General features: G+C 32.7%; 1 protein-coding gene, 1 long non-coding RNA gene and 1 pseudogene across 2 annotated transcripts; 1 reads left to right on the top strand and 2 right to left on the bottom strand.

Moving 5' to 3' along the window:
- Window positions 1–364: 364 nt before the first annotated feature.
- Window positions 365–1,418, top strand: LOC145953951 (uncharacterized). The gene is made up of 3 exons (XM_083067699.1): window positions 365–770; window positions 844–1,011; window positions 1,079–1,418. Exons 1-3 carry the CDS (start codon window positions 535–537, stop codon window positions 1,185–1,187), a joined length of 513 nt encoding a protein of 170 aa, XP_082923825.1. The 5' UTR covers window positions 365–534; the 3' UTR covers window positions 1,188–1,418.
- Window positions 1,419–7,659: 6,241 nt separating this feature from the next.
- Window positions 7,660–8,267, bottom strand: LOC145949620 (histone H3.2-like; annotated as a pseudogene).
- Window positions 8,268–12,786: 4,519 nt separating this feature from the next.
- LOC145953950 (uncharacterized) lies at window positions 12,787–14,934 on the bottom strand. The gene is made up of 3 exons (XR_014431167.1): window positions 14,650–14,934; window positions 14,299–14,417; window positions 12,787–14,014 (listed from the first exon to the last, which is right to left on the bottom strand). It is a non-coding gene; the product is annotated as an uncharacterized LOC145953950 (long non-coding RNA).
- Window positions 14,935–16,878: the final 1,944 nt, after the last annotated feature.

Raw genomic sequence — 16,878 nt, 5'->3', positions numbered from 1 at the left:
AGATTGGAGATGCAGTTTGAAGAGAAATTGAAGAATATTCAAAAAGAGTTTGAACAGAAGTTTGAACTTTTGGCTCGTTCTCAACAACAGACTGCAGTTGCTCATGATGGTGTTCGAGTCAGCACTAAAGGGAGTTGTGCTGCTCCAGATCCCTCACCGGATCAGACTCACACTGATGTACCAAACCAGTGTGAGTTATATGTTGAGGATGACCCCCCACGGTTAGTGGCTATTGGTCGAGTATTTGAGGGTGGCTCAACCATCCACGGTGTCCCTCTACAGCCAGACTGGACACGGGTTGTGGTTGACCAAGTTCAAGATGCTGCTGCTCTAGTGCCTTTGCCCAATACAGAGGTTCAACTAGTGGGGCAGGCAACCGGCACATTCTTAGCTTGGCCAAAATGTTTGGTCATGCCGCTTTCAGCACGGGCAAAGGTAATTATATTATTTCTCTTTTATATTCTTATAATTCTATTATTGTTTAACTAATTGTGATTATTTCTTTAGGATTTTATCAACCGTGGTAAGGAGGTCATGAGAGAACCTCATGTTGATGATGCTAATATCGCAGCAGCTGAGGATGATCCCATATCTAAGCTTCTAATCATATTACCACGATTAAAGAAGAAGCCAATTCAATTGCAGTGGGACATTAGAGTGTTTGGAGTTAATAGCGCTGCTGTTCCACTATACATATCTATGCCTGATGCATTAGAGATTGTTGGGGGAAACTCCATGTTAAATATTTCTATCATACAGTTGTGGGCCATGTAAGTCATATTTTCTTTTATGAGTCTAAATTTACAATAATTACATTTAACTTATAATAATTATTTGTGTTAGGTACATGGACAAATTGAGTGTGGAGCATGCACAAGCAGAAGTATATGGATTTATTGAGCCTCAATCCATCCAAAAATCAGGAAACACTCAGGTCCAGATCCAGCAATATATGCAAACATGGATGAGTGACTCAAGAAGAGATATATACATGGCTCCATACATTGACGGGTTAGTTTTTTAATTGGTTTTTTAATCATGGTAATTTTATAACTAATTTGTTTGTCATACAATGTAGGTCTCATTGGCAGTTAATGGTAATCATTCCTAAGGAATACACCGTGGTGTGGTTTTGTTCACTACATCGAAAACCAAGCCACGAAATTAAATGTCAATTACAAGGGTAATTAAATTTTTTCATTATGTTTTAAAACTGTAATTATATATATTGGCTAACATTTGTTTTTATTTCAATTAATTAGAATCGTGTCTGGAGTTAATATTTTAAGTGGAAGAGCCAGATCATCAAAGTCATTGCATTTCATATACCCTAAGGTTGGCAAATTAATTCATATAGTCAATAATATTTAAATTTATTGACTTTGGAAATAATAGTTATTTGTTTCTCATTTTAGTGTAATAGGCAACAAGACTCGTTTGAATGTGGCTATTACATCATGTATTGGATGAGAGCCATAGTTTTTGCGTGTATTATTGATTCTTGGGCGCAGGTAATTCATATCAAAATTTATTTAAGTATATTTACCTTTAGGATAATTAACATTACATATTAATGACACTTAAATTAATGTTTCAGGTCTTTCAAGATCCATCTCCATTGCCCGAAGATGAGATGCTCAAGATAAGAGAACAATGGGCAACTTTTTTTCTTCAAAGTATATCATAGTTAGATTTCTAAGTTTAGTTAGTTAGATATTATGTTTATAGTTTGATAGTTAGTTAGTTTAGTTAGTTAGATAGCATTGACAAACATATGTTTTATAGCTTTTTTAGGATAATAGGATTTACATTGTCATAATTTATGCTTTTTAAGATTTATATATTATTTTCTTTTTGTCATTCAATTTTGAAATATAATTTGAATTTCTATTCTGGACTGCCTGGTTTAGATTTGGTATTCTGGACTATATATATGCAGGTGTTGGGTATATCAAAAATTTATAAGCGTTTTAAAAAAAAAAAAAACCCCATAATTTTACGTCGGACATGGCTTGTCCGACGTAAATTTATGTCGGGCCTTGCAATGGCCGACGTAAATTTACGTCGGACAAGCCATGTCCGACGTAAAATTATGGCATACTTTTGGTCCCTTTTACGTCGGGCTGGGATAATGTCCGACGTAAATTTACGTCACGTTTTAGAGGCGACGTAAATTTACGTCTCCCGTATTAACGTCGGAACCTTTTCCGACGTAAAAGGCTCAAAATACCCGACGTAAAAGACCCTTTGTGTACTAGTGTACTATGGATGAAACAACAACTATCTGATTTTGGTTTATCATTAGATCATATTCCAATTAAGTATGATAATACTAGTGCTATTAATCTCTCTAAAAATCCAGTTCTTCATTCTAGAACTAAGCATATTGAGATAAGACATCATTTTCTTAGGGATCATGTTCAAAAAGGAGATTGTGTTCTAGAATTTGTTGAAACAAAGAATCAATCAGCTGATATATTCACAAAGCTCTTACCAAAAGAAAACTTCTTTTCAATTAGACAAGAATTGGGGATTCTAGACTCTTCTCACATTACTTTTTGACTCTATAGTAAAAAGACACATTTTTAATAGTTGTAATCGATTACAGGGTCAAGTAATCTATTACCAGAGGGAATGAATAAAATTTTTAAATTTTGGACAATTGTAATCGATTACATAGTCACGTAATCGATTACCAGAAGCTATTTACTTGTTCTGGCACACAAGTAATCGATTACAAATTAGTGTAATCGATTACCAAAGCGTGTTTCACTTATCTGGGTAAAGTGTAATCGATTACCAGTAGCAAAATTGCACAAATCTGAAAATTGTAATCGATTACAATAATCATGTAATCGATTACACGACACATCTGCACTTATAATTGTGCAGTTTCGTCTTCTTCCTCACGCAAAAACCCCAAAACCTTCGCGCCCTAACCCTTTCCAAAACTCCATATCTTCCTCAATTCTTAACGAAATCGAGTCTCGTTTGTTCCATTCTTCATCATTTTCGATTCTCTTCAATTCTACCGATTCTATTTTTCAAAACAATCACTCAATGGCAGAATCATCAAAACGTCATAAAGGTTCTTCAAGTTCAACCACCGCCGGCCACCGTCAACAGCCTCCCTCCGACGATGCCCCTGCTCCTACGAATCCTATTCCACACTCTGGACGTGCTCTCGCTCTGTTCTCCACATATGAACAACGAGATAGGTACTTCCAGTTATTTCCTGAGCGAAATATTGTTGATCCTAAGTATATCAGTATTGATTTTTTTGAGGGTGAATCATTTGAGTGTTATACGATTTTTAAAAATTATGGGTTGCTGGATTTTATGTCTATGAAGAACCCTCTTTATCCATAATTAGTCAGGGTCTTTTACAGTAATTTGGAAATCAGGAATGGGGTTCTTCACAGTGAGGTTAAAAAAATTCCAATAGTGATAAATTAGTCTCTGTTCTGTGATTTATCAAAATTAAATGATCAGGGTACACTATTTGAGGGAACGATTTCGGATACATGGAAACCAGAATATCCCCATCCCAATGCCCAAAGTATGATTTGTGTGGATGATGCTGACATGACTGGACGATTATTGGCTGGATCAATAAAATTTGATTATCGCATCATGCATTATATAATCTTTCGGGTACTGCTTCCCCGCACCACTAACCTTGTACTGACATCAAAGGAAGACTTAATCTTAATATGGGCTTTAATCACTAGCCGGGAGTTTAGCTGGGCTCATCTGATTAAGAGTCGTATGAAAAAGGCCCTGCAGGTTAATGCTTCTCTTCCATACCCAAACTTTATAACTACTATTTTAGAACACTTTAAGGTTCCTCTGGAAGATGAAACATGGGTTCTAGTTAAGAGATTCTTTGAGATTGGGGCAAATGCAATTGCTTCTTTTGGGTACAAGAAAACACTGGAAAACACCTGGATCAGGAAGCGGGATTTTCAAGAAGTTGACACTGATGATAGAACTCCGTCACCACCTCCTCAAGATCCTTCATCAGCACTTCTCTCGGATGTTCTCAATGAAATTAGAGATCTTCGTTTCTATGTTGGTGAAAATTTTGATTCTCTTGACACTCGCATGACTCGTCTTGAGGAGGAAGTAAAATCTCTTCGTCGCCCTTCCGAGTAGCTAGTTGACTGTGATTCTGATAAGTTGTTCTTTTAGTTTATCTTATGTTTTGGGCTATTTTTAATCAATTTCTGGACTTTTTGATTAGTATGTTCTAGGATAATTCTGCACGATTGACTCTGACTATTTTGCTATTGGGACATATTTGCTATTGTTCTGCGTGGTTTTTGTTTATCTCATTCTATATTTTTTTATCTATTATCTCATTCCTTTTGATGTTGCCAAAGGGGGAGAGGAAAGGAAAGAAGAGAAAGGGATAATTTATTCCTAATCAAAAATTGGATATTTTGAATTGAACAATTTAATCTGATCACTACAACTGTCTATATAAATTCAAATTTTTTTATAAAATAAAATTAACATCAAATAATGATTTATTAAGGGGGAGACTAAGGGAGAGTGATTGATATACAGTGTTTTATGTTTCTTTCCATTTACAGTATGTTGTCATCATCAAAAAGGGGGAGAATGTGGAAAAACGTATGTAAAAGATTTTGATGATGCCAAAGAAATTGTAGAAAACATGAGGTCAAGTTAAAGCAAGGTGATCAAGAAACAAAAATCTCAAAGTATTTTAGATAAGTCTTGTCAACCTAGCTTTATATGTAAAAAGAAATCTTTAGAAATATTGCATAAGATTCTTGGCCATTTAAAATAAAAAATTTCAAAGAAAACCCAAATATAATTTTTTATATATAAATAAGGTTTTAAAAATAGAAGTTTTCTTTATCTTAAGTTTTAATAAGCTAATTATAGTTTTAAGAGTTTGGTAATCGATTACTCGATTACCAGAGGATGAAACTCATATATTCAAGTTACTTATTAAAACGTGCTCTGGTAATCGATTACTCATTCCTGTAATCGATTACCAGAAGATAAATTTTGAAATTTGAATTTAAATTATACAACGTGCCAAACATTTTGAAATTAAATTGTTGTAATCGATTACCAAGTCTTGTAATCGATTACCAGAGCCTATATTCTAAAATATTTTAGAAAGTCACAACTCTTCATGAAAAGCCATAACCTATGAAACAATCATCTATAAATACCAATAATTTCTCAGAGAAAGGTTACGAACTCTATTATGAAAATTATCTTTACAAATCACTTGACCAAAATCATTTTGCAATCATTATCTAAAGAGTTCTACTAGATCAACAAAGTGTAAAATTCACTCTTCAAAAGAGAGTTGTTCTACTTTATTCAAATCATCTATTGATCTGTAAAGGAGAAAGTGTTGTTCTCCTTGTTGGTCTGTGATTCTCAACACGAGGAAAGGGAATTCCTAGGTGTTGGAGAATTTGAGTCTTGTAAAAGTTACAAGCAAAGTGAGAATCTCAAGTGGGGACTTGAGGACTGGATGTAGGCAAGGTTGGCCGAACCAGTATAAAATCAAGTTTGCAATTCTTTTTCCCTATACTTTTAATTTTGTTGTGAAGTTTTTGCATCATTACATATAATTTGTTTATGATATTGAATTTATAAGAAAGAAGTTAGAAAAACTTATAAAGAGAAGAAAAATTAGATAACTTAATTCACCCCCCCCTCTTAAGTTATACGAGGCTACTTGACTAACAGGGATGTTCCTAAACTGGAACAGGCCGTTCCAGGATCTGAAAAATGCCTAAAATTGTAGTCTGGAACGAGCTCAGAACGGCCCGTTTTGCTTGCAGAACGGCCCGTTTTGCTTGCAGAACGGCCCGTTCTGCAAGCAAAACGGGTCGTTCCAGATTCAAATTTTGCCCAACAACAACGAAACTAGAGACATGAGAAGAGAATGTTACCTTAATATTGTAGTCTTGCAAAGAAAATGAGAAGCTGGAGAGTTTAGATGAGAGCCCGAGAGAGTAAAGAAAAGAATGGAGGGATAAATGAAAGAGAATGGAGCCAAAGATCAAATTAAGAGAATGGAAGGGAAGGGAGAAAAATAAGTTCGGACATTTTTAACATTGGCTATCTATGAACCGATTTTAAAAATAGCCACTTTTAAAATCGGCAATTTAAGAACCGATTTTAAAAACTACATACAAAATCGGTCTTAGATAGCCGATGTTAAAAGTAACACTTTTAAAATCGGCTATTTAAAAACCGATTTTAAAAGTAGCATCAGAGACCTTTTAAAATCAGTCATAAGGTATAGCCGATTTAAAATGTAATGTCATTATTTACAAAATTGTCACCGCGTCACTTTTAAAATTGGCTACCTTAAGACCGATTTTAAAAGTAATTTTTGTACTAGTGAGAGAACTAAAAGAGAATAAAATAATATTGATGAGATGAGAAGTATCACTTAGAAGCAATACATGCACTTATTTTTCTTCATTGATCTATGCTCATAAGCTACAAACCAAGCAAGAGAATAGAAAATTACTAACATAGTAATACACTGGCGTCCCATGCAGACTTTATGCATCCATTCTGCTACCACAAGTAAAACAGAGCATACAAAAATATATTTCACATTAGAAACAAACTTATATCCCATGAAATCACTAGTAATGCAAAAAACACACTACAAAAAAAAATGGATTTAGTAGAGGTTAATTTTAAATTTACTTGAGGTTAAAACCCCCGTTAATGACGTTACCCGCGGTTGCATTTTCCGCAGCCAAATTGTCCGTCGGTAACGTGTTACCAGCAGTTTTAGCGAACCTTGGGTAAACGCATATGTTCCCGGGGGTTTTAAAACCCCATTAAATTACCAGCGGTTTTAAAGCCCCAGTTAATTACCAGAGGTTTTTAAACCCCAGTTAATTACCAGAGGTTTTAAAACCCCATTTAATGACCAGAAGTTTTAAAAACCTCAAATGATTCACTACAAAAAAATCAAGTTTTAGCTACCACCAAAATCGGTCGCTATTTAGGTAAATTCAGTCGCTATTACATTCAGCGACCGAAATAGCGACCGAAAAATTCCGTCGCTAAAACCCTGGTCGCTATTTCAAATAGCGACCGAAATTTTTTCCGTCGCAATTTAGCGACCGAAAAATCAGTCGCTAGACAATAAAAATCCGTCGCTAAAATTTTGGTCTCCTAACTTCTGGAGACCAATTTTGCGACCGAATTTTTTGGTAGCAATTTCCGTCGCTATTTTTTGTATTTATTTAATAAAAACATTTTATGAATCAGTCGCTATTTCGGTCGCTAAAAAACTGTTGTAGCTACGGATAAACTCGGTCGCTATTTCGGTCGCTAAATAATTGATGTAGCTACGGATAAAATCGGTCGCTATTTTGGTCGCAAAATAACTGATATAACTACGGATAAAATCGGTCGCTATTTCAGTCGCTAAAACACCATCAAAAACAAAACAAACCAAATAAATTTAAAATTTTAATTTTGATAAGAACAAGAAACAGATCCTGAGAAAGTAAAAGAAAGAAATGGGGACATGTTTCATATAAAAGAGGTGGTAAAAAGAAATATCCATAAAGGTTTTTTAAATTTGGGGAAAGCTAAAAGCTTAAATCAAAATCACCTGTCTAAGGATACAAACAATGCTAAGACTTAAACATTAAAATTAAACTTGATTATCCTCAAATTACAAATAGGGTTATACATCCACTTACACCAAAACTAGAAATTTCAGACTACTGATAAGTGAAAGTAATCGATTACAATACAGAAGGAAAGCCCTAAGCCCTCTCGCCCCTAATCCTACGAGCAAGCTGAATATCCTTGGGCATAATGGTGACTCTCTTGGCATGAATAGCGCAGAGATTTGTGTCTTCAAAAAGACCAATGAGATAGGCCTCGACGGCTTCCTGAAGAGCAGAGATCCTTGAAATCCTGAGCGATTTCCCTCACCAGCCTCTGGAAAGGAAGCTTCCTGATGAGAAGCTTGGTGCTCTCCTGGTACTTGCGGATCTCCTCAGCGCCACCGTGCCCGCCTGAAACGGTGGGGCTTCTTCACGCCGCCGGTGGCCGGAGCAGACTTACGTGCGGCCTTCGTCGCCAGCTGCTTCCTCGGAGCCTTTCCTCCGGTGGACTTCCTTGCGGTTTGCTTGGTACGAGCCATTGATATCGCAAAGGAGGGTTCCAAGAGTGAGAGAGAGAATGAGACTAGTGTTTGTTTTATTTATAGGGGTACACATCGCCAAAAAAGGTTGAGCGGGAATTTTTCTTTTTTCATTCGGCCAAATTTTGATTCAGCCGCGCGAATGTCACCGTTCATGCGGGTGTCAATCAACGGATGAGCTCTTTCCTCAACTTAAGCCATAGATCGCGATCCCTGTCGCTTACAAAAGCACCAACAGAGATACAGTTTGACGAGCAATTGTTTATTTCAATTGGAAATTACATTGGAAAAGCACGAAATTTGAATTTATTTGTCGTTCTCCAACGTGTTTCTATAAGATCACCCACGGGGTGATGTGTTTGATTTGTCTAGAAAGTCAATTCTACAAGAATGAAAACTCCTCGACAGAGAAAAATATGAAATGATGCACAAATATTATATACATTGGTCTCATTTTATTATAATGACTTGTGTATTCTTTTTTTTTTTCTATAAATGACGATGATGGAATTTGAATTAAAGTTTCATATATATTTTCCAAATCTCTTACGGTTAAGCTGATTCTATGGGATAATTGTGAATATTTTTAGTATAAATAATTTTTCATTATTATTTAATAACGTATTATTAGAATTGTGAGATTATGTATGCGTTTACTATCTTATTTTCATTTTTAAATAACTTTGTAAAATTTTGAAAATTAATTTAAACGTAATTTTTTTCTCTTTCTTTTTCTTTTAAAATCTCATAATAAAAAAAAAAGAGTAAAAAAGTGAAGAAAAATTCTCCTTGTTCAAATAAGTGAATAAAAAAACTTACATAGTTGATTTTATTAAATAAAAAAATAAGGAAAGAAAAGTAGTTAAGCACTTATATGGATCTTTGCAAAAAGTTTTTCAAAATCAACATAAGTTCAATAAATAATTAATAATATTAATAAAATTAATATCTCTACTCTAATCTCATATGTTTCTATTGCTATGTCATCAAGAACATCATCAACAGCATGGTCAGGATCATCTGGGGTAGTACTCGGTGCAGGAGGGGTTGGCCTTAAAGGGTCAATGTTGAGATGGCGTAGTATATATCGCATCTGCTCATCATGCTGTCGCATATGCTCTTCTAATGCTTTTTCCTTTGCTTCTTTTGCAGCAAGCTCAACATTTAATTTAGTTATCCTATTTTGCATTTCTTCTATCACCCCTGCAGTGACTGGTGATGGTAGTGACTTGGAAGATTGTGACTTAACTTTAAATTAATCTAACTCAATTGGAAGATAAATAAAATTTAATAAAAAAAGGTGCTTTATAGAAAAAAAAAGTTTTAAGCAAACGAACCCATTATTAATAGGAAACAGAGTGGAGAAAGCAAATAGTTTTGTTAAACAATCAATTAGACCCAATTATTTATTTATTTATTTATTTATTTTTCGTTCTTACCTAATTCTCTTTGTAAACAAATGTGATACGTTAGCTTCTCTCTCCCGTCTTTCTATTATTTTACTTTCTTTCTATAAATAGTTTGATTGTTTGGCATATCTAATGAAGGAGTAAAGAACTAATTTCCTCTCCCAACATAACCCACCTTAAAGTGAAGATATTGAATAAAAATTTATAATGTTAAACACTAAACAGTAAATTATGAGGCATCTATACATCCACAAAATCCAATATATGATACTCTAATATATTTTAAATATTCTGATATATTTTAGATATGATACTTCTTAAATATGTACGACACTTTTTCATTGTGTCACAATTAAAAATAATTATTTTTTGTTCAGACATAATTTGAACATTTTTTTGATAAAGTAAGTGAATGATAATAAATTAACTAAATTTTTTAAATATATTTTAATTAAAAATATTTTTTTTTATCAATACAATGACTAAAAGTATTATAATAAATAATGAAATTAAATAAATTAAATCTTATAATGATTATTTTTTAATAATACTAAATTAAATATTCTAATTATTTTATAATAAATTAAAATAAAAAAAATAAAATATTTTAACTGGTATTTCAAATAAAATACATTAAAATATTATAATCAAAAGAAATCCGGTATTAAATCCAAAGATTATAAAAATCATAATTAAAATTATAATAAATATTTTGATATTAAATATTTGTATAAAGATATTGCTACAGATTTTAGATTTTATTTATTATATTTTATAATCAAAAGATATCTAATATTAAATCAAAAAGATTATAATAATTATAACTCAAATCCAGATAAATATTTTGATTTACTACTATAATAATTATCAAAAAGATAATTATAATAAACTAATACAGATTTTAGATTTTATTTACTATGTTTTATAATCAAAAGAAATCCAATATTAAATTATAAGATAATAAAAATTATAAGCTTCTGTATTTTATATATATATATATATATATATATATATATATATATATATTACTTTCCCAAAGAAATCAAGTTGGTATAAAATTATTTTCATTTGATGATAATTTATTTTAAAATATTAAAATCTAGTTCATAAATAATTATGACAAGTAGAAATCAAATTAAATAGGAAGTTAAAAGATTTCTTATAAATTTTTTCCTGTTGAAAAAAAAATACTCCTAAAACACTGATGTAGCTACGAATAAAATCGGTCGCTATTTCGGTCGCTAAAACACTGATGTTTCACGGAACCAGATATGATCTTTCATTTTTCTTTTATAATCAAATTTGATTATGATATGAATTGATACGTGATTTTTTTGCCTTTAATTTATTTTGTAATCAGATTGGCTAATTTTGACTTGAAGCAACACATTAAAAGAGGCAATATATTTTGATCATTTATTTCAATAAAAATTTAAAAACAAATCAGCTATACTCACTTGCTCTAACTTTGATCTGAGATCCTTCATGGTTCTCAAAAGATGAATTATTCAATATTTATGTTTCTCCTTCTCTACAGCAAGTAACTGAGCTTGCAACTTTAACGATGAATACTCTAAAAAAATCACAACATTTAATTTGTGCTTAATTTATTTAAAATAAATAAATAAATAAACATTTATTTTAAAATTTTAAATATTTGTATTTAAGAAATTGTTATAGATTTTAAATACATATTTTTAAGTTTTTATTTTACTAAATTAATTGAATATAAATTATATTTTATCACTTTTTAATAAAGAGAGTGAATGAAATAAATTAATTAAAATTTTAAAATATATTTTAATTAAAAATATTTTTTTTTATCAATATAGCGACTAAAAATATTATAATAAATAATAAAATTAAACAAATTAAATCTTATAATAGTTATTTTTTATTACTGCTAAATTAAATATTCTTATTCTTTTACAATAAATTAAAATGAAAAGGTAATAAAATATTTTAATTGATATTTCAAATAAAATATATTAAAATATTATAATCAAAAGAAATCCAGTATTAAATTAAAAGATTATAAAAATCATAACTAAATTTATAATAAATAATTTCATATTAAATATTTGTATCAAATAAATTATTACAGATTTTAGATTTGATTTATTATATTTTATAATTAAAAGATATTTAATATTAAATTAAAAGATATCTAATATAATGTTGAGGATTTTTCAAAGTTTAGAAAAGATATTATATTATGTATATATATTACTTTTAATATTTTACAAAGAAATTAAAGTGGCACAGCGGTACCATGCGTGGCCCATAATCTCCATGTCCATAGTTCGAATCCTAGCTTTGACATTTTAATAAAAATTGCCACATCAATTGACATTTGAATGATAAAAAAAAAAAAGTTTTAGCTACTGATTTTAATTCGGTCGCTAAAATATTCAAAAGTTTAGGATTAGCGACCGAAATAAAATCGGTCGCAATTTTTTTTTATATTTATTCAAAATCGGTCGCTAATTCTGTCGCAGATCATGCTTTCATAAAACACAATTAAATAGCGACCGATTTTCTCGCTACCACCCAAATCCGTCGCTAATTCGGTCGCAAAATAGCGACCGAAAATTTTCGGTCGCTAAATCGATCGCTATTTTGATCAGTCGCTAATTCGGTCGCAAAATAGCGACCAAAAATTTTCGGTCGCTAATTCGGTCGCAAAATAGCGACCGAAAAATTTCGGTCGCTATTTAGCATTTTTCTTGTAGTGATTGCCTGGGGTTCTAGAACCCCGGTTAATTCCTCACGATTTGTAAACTTTTGACAATTAGATGAGATTTCTATTAATTAATAGAGATTAATAATCCTAAAAAAATTTTAAAAAACTAATATAGTGCTGCACTTGTCTGCAATTTTTAACTCCCATTAATTGTTGAGGATTAATTACTATAAAATATTTGTAGAAGGGGTTATTTAACCTCATCATTGTTATTTTTATTTTAACATTTATTTCTTAATTGTGTACGTCAATAAGTTTTTGAACCACTATTATTCTCATAAATTATTGTTTTTATTTGTTGTGTATATATACAAACACACACACACACACACACACACACACACACACACACACACACACACACATATATATATATATATATATATAATACTAGTTTTTAGAAGATCTTATTTTTATTAATAAAGTTTGTAAATCAAATCAAATTTGCAAGTTATAAATATAAACTAAATTTATATTTCTAGCATAAGGTATGAAGCTTAAAATTAACATAATGTAGCATAATAGTAATAAAGGAGTATTCTCATGAAGTCACTCCTAAAAGAAGAAATAGACTACAAATTACTCAAAATAAACTAGCACACAGTTTTTATCTTCAAAAAATGAAGCACAAATCAACTACAAATTAATTAATGTGCTTTTAAGCTATCACCCACACCCCATTTCACGTTGAGAATTTGTTTCATATGTTGGCACACTTCCTTGATCAGAAACCTACAATATAAACATAAATCATAATTAGAAACACAAAATATACAATATTAGATATTGAAAAAAGTGATTTCATTTTGAAACACAACCGGTGAATTATTGAACATAGCCAAGTCAAAAGGTAATTGGCCTTGATAATTTTGAGCAAAAATTATTAATTCAAGATAATTTAGCCACCCTAAACACTAATTACATGAGCTGACCAACAACCACCTAGTTAAGCTAAACAGTAAAAAAACATGCAGAAAAATAGAAATACCATCAACCACGTAGTTAAGTTAACAAATCGATCTCTACGGTTATAAAAATATTGGAAACTTGGCTAAAAGCACTTCTATAGTGAAACCTGCCACATGAAACCCCTGCTTTCCCTCCAAGAAGCTCTATCATCTTTCCAACAGTCGACTAATATACCATAATAAAAATAAGTTCCCATATTGAAACATGCATTATATATTTATTTATTTATAAATAAAACTGTTTTAATGCTAGATATATATTTTGAACTGATTGTGTTCTATTATTAGTGCACAATTCCTTTTATTTTGTACAGATTTATTAGGGATAGTGTTTTTCTAGTAGTGAGATGGTGGATAACATGTGTGCCAATGTCATGGTGGATGTTATTAATCCAACCATAATCACGATCAACAGTTATAAGGCCTCCTCTTAAATAAAGAAAAGCCATTATTTTTGAACTATACTATAATAATGTTGTGTTCCAACTTCCAAGTCAAAAAGCACTCACCAAATAATATGGATACACAAACAATGGAAACAGTACAGTGAATCTCACAAGGGTTCTTTACCCAACAATGTTTTGGTATGACAGCTCTTATTTCTGCAATCTTAAATGGTGGAGGAGCACTAGGATCAAAGTCTTTTTGTTGTCCATTAACAGCATCATACGGTAAAGGCTCTGTGTCTCTAACCATTGCTGCTATTGGCTTAGTGTTTCTGTTTCAGGAATATATAGTGTGGTGAGTGGGGTGATGGCTTTATGTTGTGTAAAATCTAAAAACCAAGAAGGATTAATTTATTTGCACTTTGAAAAGGGATTCGTTAGCTGTGACTCTAAATCAAAGTTATGCAAGTAATTAATTTTGTCCAACGAAAATATCAATCAAGCCATGAACATAACTAACATGAATCCACATTTTATAAATTCTATACAAGCAACACACATCCAAATGCAAATATTTCATAAAACAACCAAAACTCAGCTAGCATAACAGTTATACCTTCTTCTGAGACTGAAAAACAGGTTGCTCGACTTCAACCGAAACCACAGGGTGGAGATGCGGATGGCACGCATTAACAGCATGCACAATACATTCCACGATCCCAACATGGTTCATTCCTGTAAACAATTAAAGTCACATAATAAATCCCTCAAAATTAAAGAATAAACCTAAATCACATCGTAATGACAGACCCAAATCAGCAGGTCGGAAGAGCATCTCCGGCACAAGAAATCGTTCATTCGTTAAGTCAAACTCCTAAAAAGGATCACACAAACGAATGGAAGAAAACAAAAGAACAAAAAAAAATGGCAATGGCACAACTTGGATGAACACGGCAGTTCTAGTCACCTGCATCCACAACTTCTGTCGCAACAAAGGCCCCGTTTCTGGCATTCTCAAAGGCTATGTCGGCTTAAGCACCACCATATTCACCGACCTCTGCTCTGCTCTCTTCGTCGACGACCCTACATCCTTTCTAGTCATGCTCGCTCTCGTTCCATTCGTTGTTTGCCTCTCTGGAATCTTTTTCCTCCGCGAGATTCCTCCCGCTGTCACTCAGGAGGAAGACCAAGACTCATCCTATTTCGGGGTTTTCAACACAATCGTCGTGGTCGTTGCCCTTTACCTCTTGGCTTTCGGGTTCCTACCCAACCCCAGCACTTTGGTGTCTTGGGCGTTTGCCGTGGTTTTGGTTGTTCTGTTGGCAGCGTCGTTGGGAATTCTGGTCCACTCTTACTTGAAATCGCGAGGGTTGAAAGAGGGTGTGGATGTGGATGTGGAGGAAGCGTTTCTTGTCGAAAATGTGAAGGGGAATGAAAGTGAGCCGGAGTTCTTTCCTAGGGTTTTGACGCCGCGGCGGGTTGAACAAGATGTCTTTATTAGAAAGAGGGAAAGGAAATAATAGGAGGAAAATTTAAAAAATAATATTTTAATTAATTAAAATAATATTACCCAGGGTTTCTAAAAAACACTTGGCACTTTCCCGGGGTTTGAAATCAAACCCCTATAATTTAACTAGGGTTATTAAAACTCCCGTAAATGTTTACGTTTCCAGGGGTTAAAGTAATCCCAGTTAAATAACCCCAGTTAAAAACATAATTTCTTGTAGTGACAAAAAGTGAAACAATCAATTACACAGTTGTAACCATGGTTGTCAATCTCGAGTTACAACTCGTAATATTTTCCGAGATTACGAGTTTATTGAAGCAAAATGGGACAACTCGGAGGTAAACTCATTTTTGAGTAAACTCCAGTAAAATCGGGTAAACTCGAGTAATCTCGCATGAAATCGCGACTTTACAACGAAATCTGCGAGTTTACCAAATCCCGAAACCCTAAGGGTAACCTCGTCGTTCAGTCTTTTCTTATCTCCTTCGCATGTTGTCTGGTTCTCCTCCGCATGTCTTTCTCCTTCACATCGCTGCTCCTTTGAGCGTCGTTTAGATTCGCGCCATGCTGCTGCTCCTCTGTGCATCGTTCTAATCTGCGCGGATCCGCGTCATGCTGCTACTCCTCCATGCGTCGTTCCGATCCGTGCCACGCCGCACCTCCTCTGCGCATCATTCTGATCTGCGCCGCTCATGCCGCTTCTCCTCTGCGCATCATTCCTCCTCTGCACGTTGTTCTCCGAGAGTCGTAATCACTCGTTGTCAATGCTCGCAGCCGCACTCGTCATTCTTCGCACAGACATTAAGTCGAGTAGCGTCGTGCTCTTCCGCGAGTTGCATTAGACCATGTTCTTTCTTCGTTTTTATTCTCTATCTAATATATTTTTATTTTCTATTTAACATATTAATCTTTTCTTAATTTTTTATTTGCTGTCATTTTATTTTTTATTTGCTACAATTTACTATTTTACTTTAATATGAAATTAAATGGTAGTTATTATGTTATTTTTAAGTATTTTTCACATATTTTTTATATTAAGTAAACTCTTACGAATTTATGAAACGGGTTTATGATACGAGTTTACAGAACTTCCACGAGATTACATAAACTTTCGATATTGACAACCTTGATTGTAACAGCCAAGCCCCCCAATTTGAGGATTAAATAACATAACAACAAATTTCATGTAGTTATATTACAGATTATAGTAGATTTGAAAAAAGTTACAAATGCCTTAACTCAAAGCCCCATGCTCATTTTTCAACCTGATTCATGATCATCCCAATTAAATATTACATATAACTACACAATTAGCATACAAACTTCAACAAAAGATAAACTCCCAACTCCACAAACATGTAACTAAAATAACAAATACCAAAGTACTGGATAATTACAAGCATAGACTGCCAAAAAAAAATGCATATAGGCAATTGAGTTCTCAATAATGATTACATTTTATGAGTCTTAGACACCAAGTGGGGATCCCTCAAAATGCCAACCAATTAATACAAATCGAATCAATCACAAAAAACATGCATTTGATAATTTAGATGGACATGACATGATGACAATTCAAGGCGCTGAGAAACCGTAGTTGCTATCGGTTCCAATACCATAAATTTGAAACAGTGTGTAACTTATAGCACAGCTTGTAACAAGTCAAATGAAAACAAAAACTGACATCAA

This window comes from Cajanus cajan, chromosome 1 (genome assembly GCF_000230855.2).
Source record: "Cajanus cajan strain Asha chromosome 1, NIPB_CcT2T_4, whole genome shotgun sequence".
NCBI lineage: Eukaryota > Viridiplantae > Streptophyta > Magnoliopsida > Fabales > Fabaceae > Cajanus > Cajanus cajan.
This window is presented reverse-complemented; position numbering and strand designations above follow the sequence as displayed.

Bases quoted from the DNA above. Each gene is read 5' to 3' on its own strand.
- LOC145953951 (XM_083067699.1), top strand. From the start codon at position 535: ATGAGAGAACCTCATGTTGATGATGCTAATATCGCAGCAGCTGAGGAT. The intron at 771-843 runs GTAAGTCATATT...TATTTGTGTTAG, and splicing joins ATCATACAGTTGTGGGCCAT to GTACATGGACAAATTGAGTG. The intron at 1,012-1,078 runs GTTAGTTTTTTA...CATACAATGTAG, and splicing joins ATGGCTCCATACATTGACGG to GTCTCATTGGCAGTTAATGG.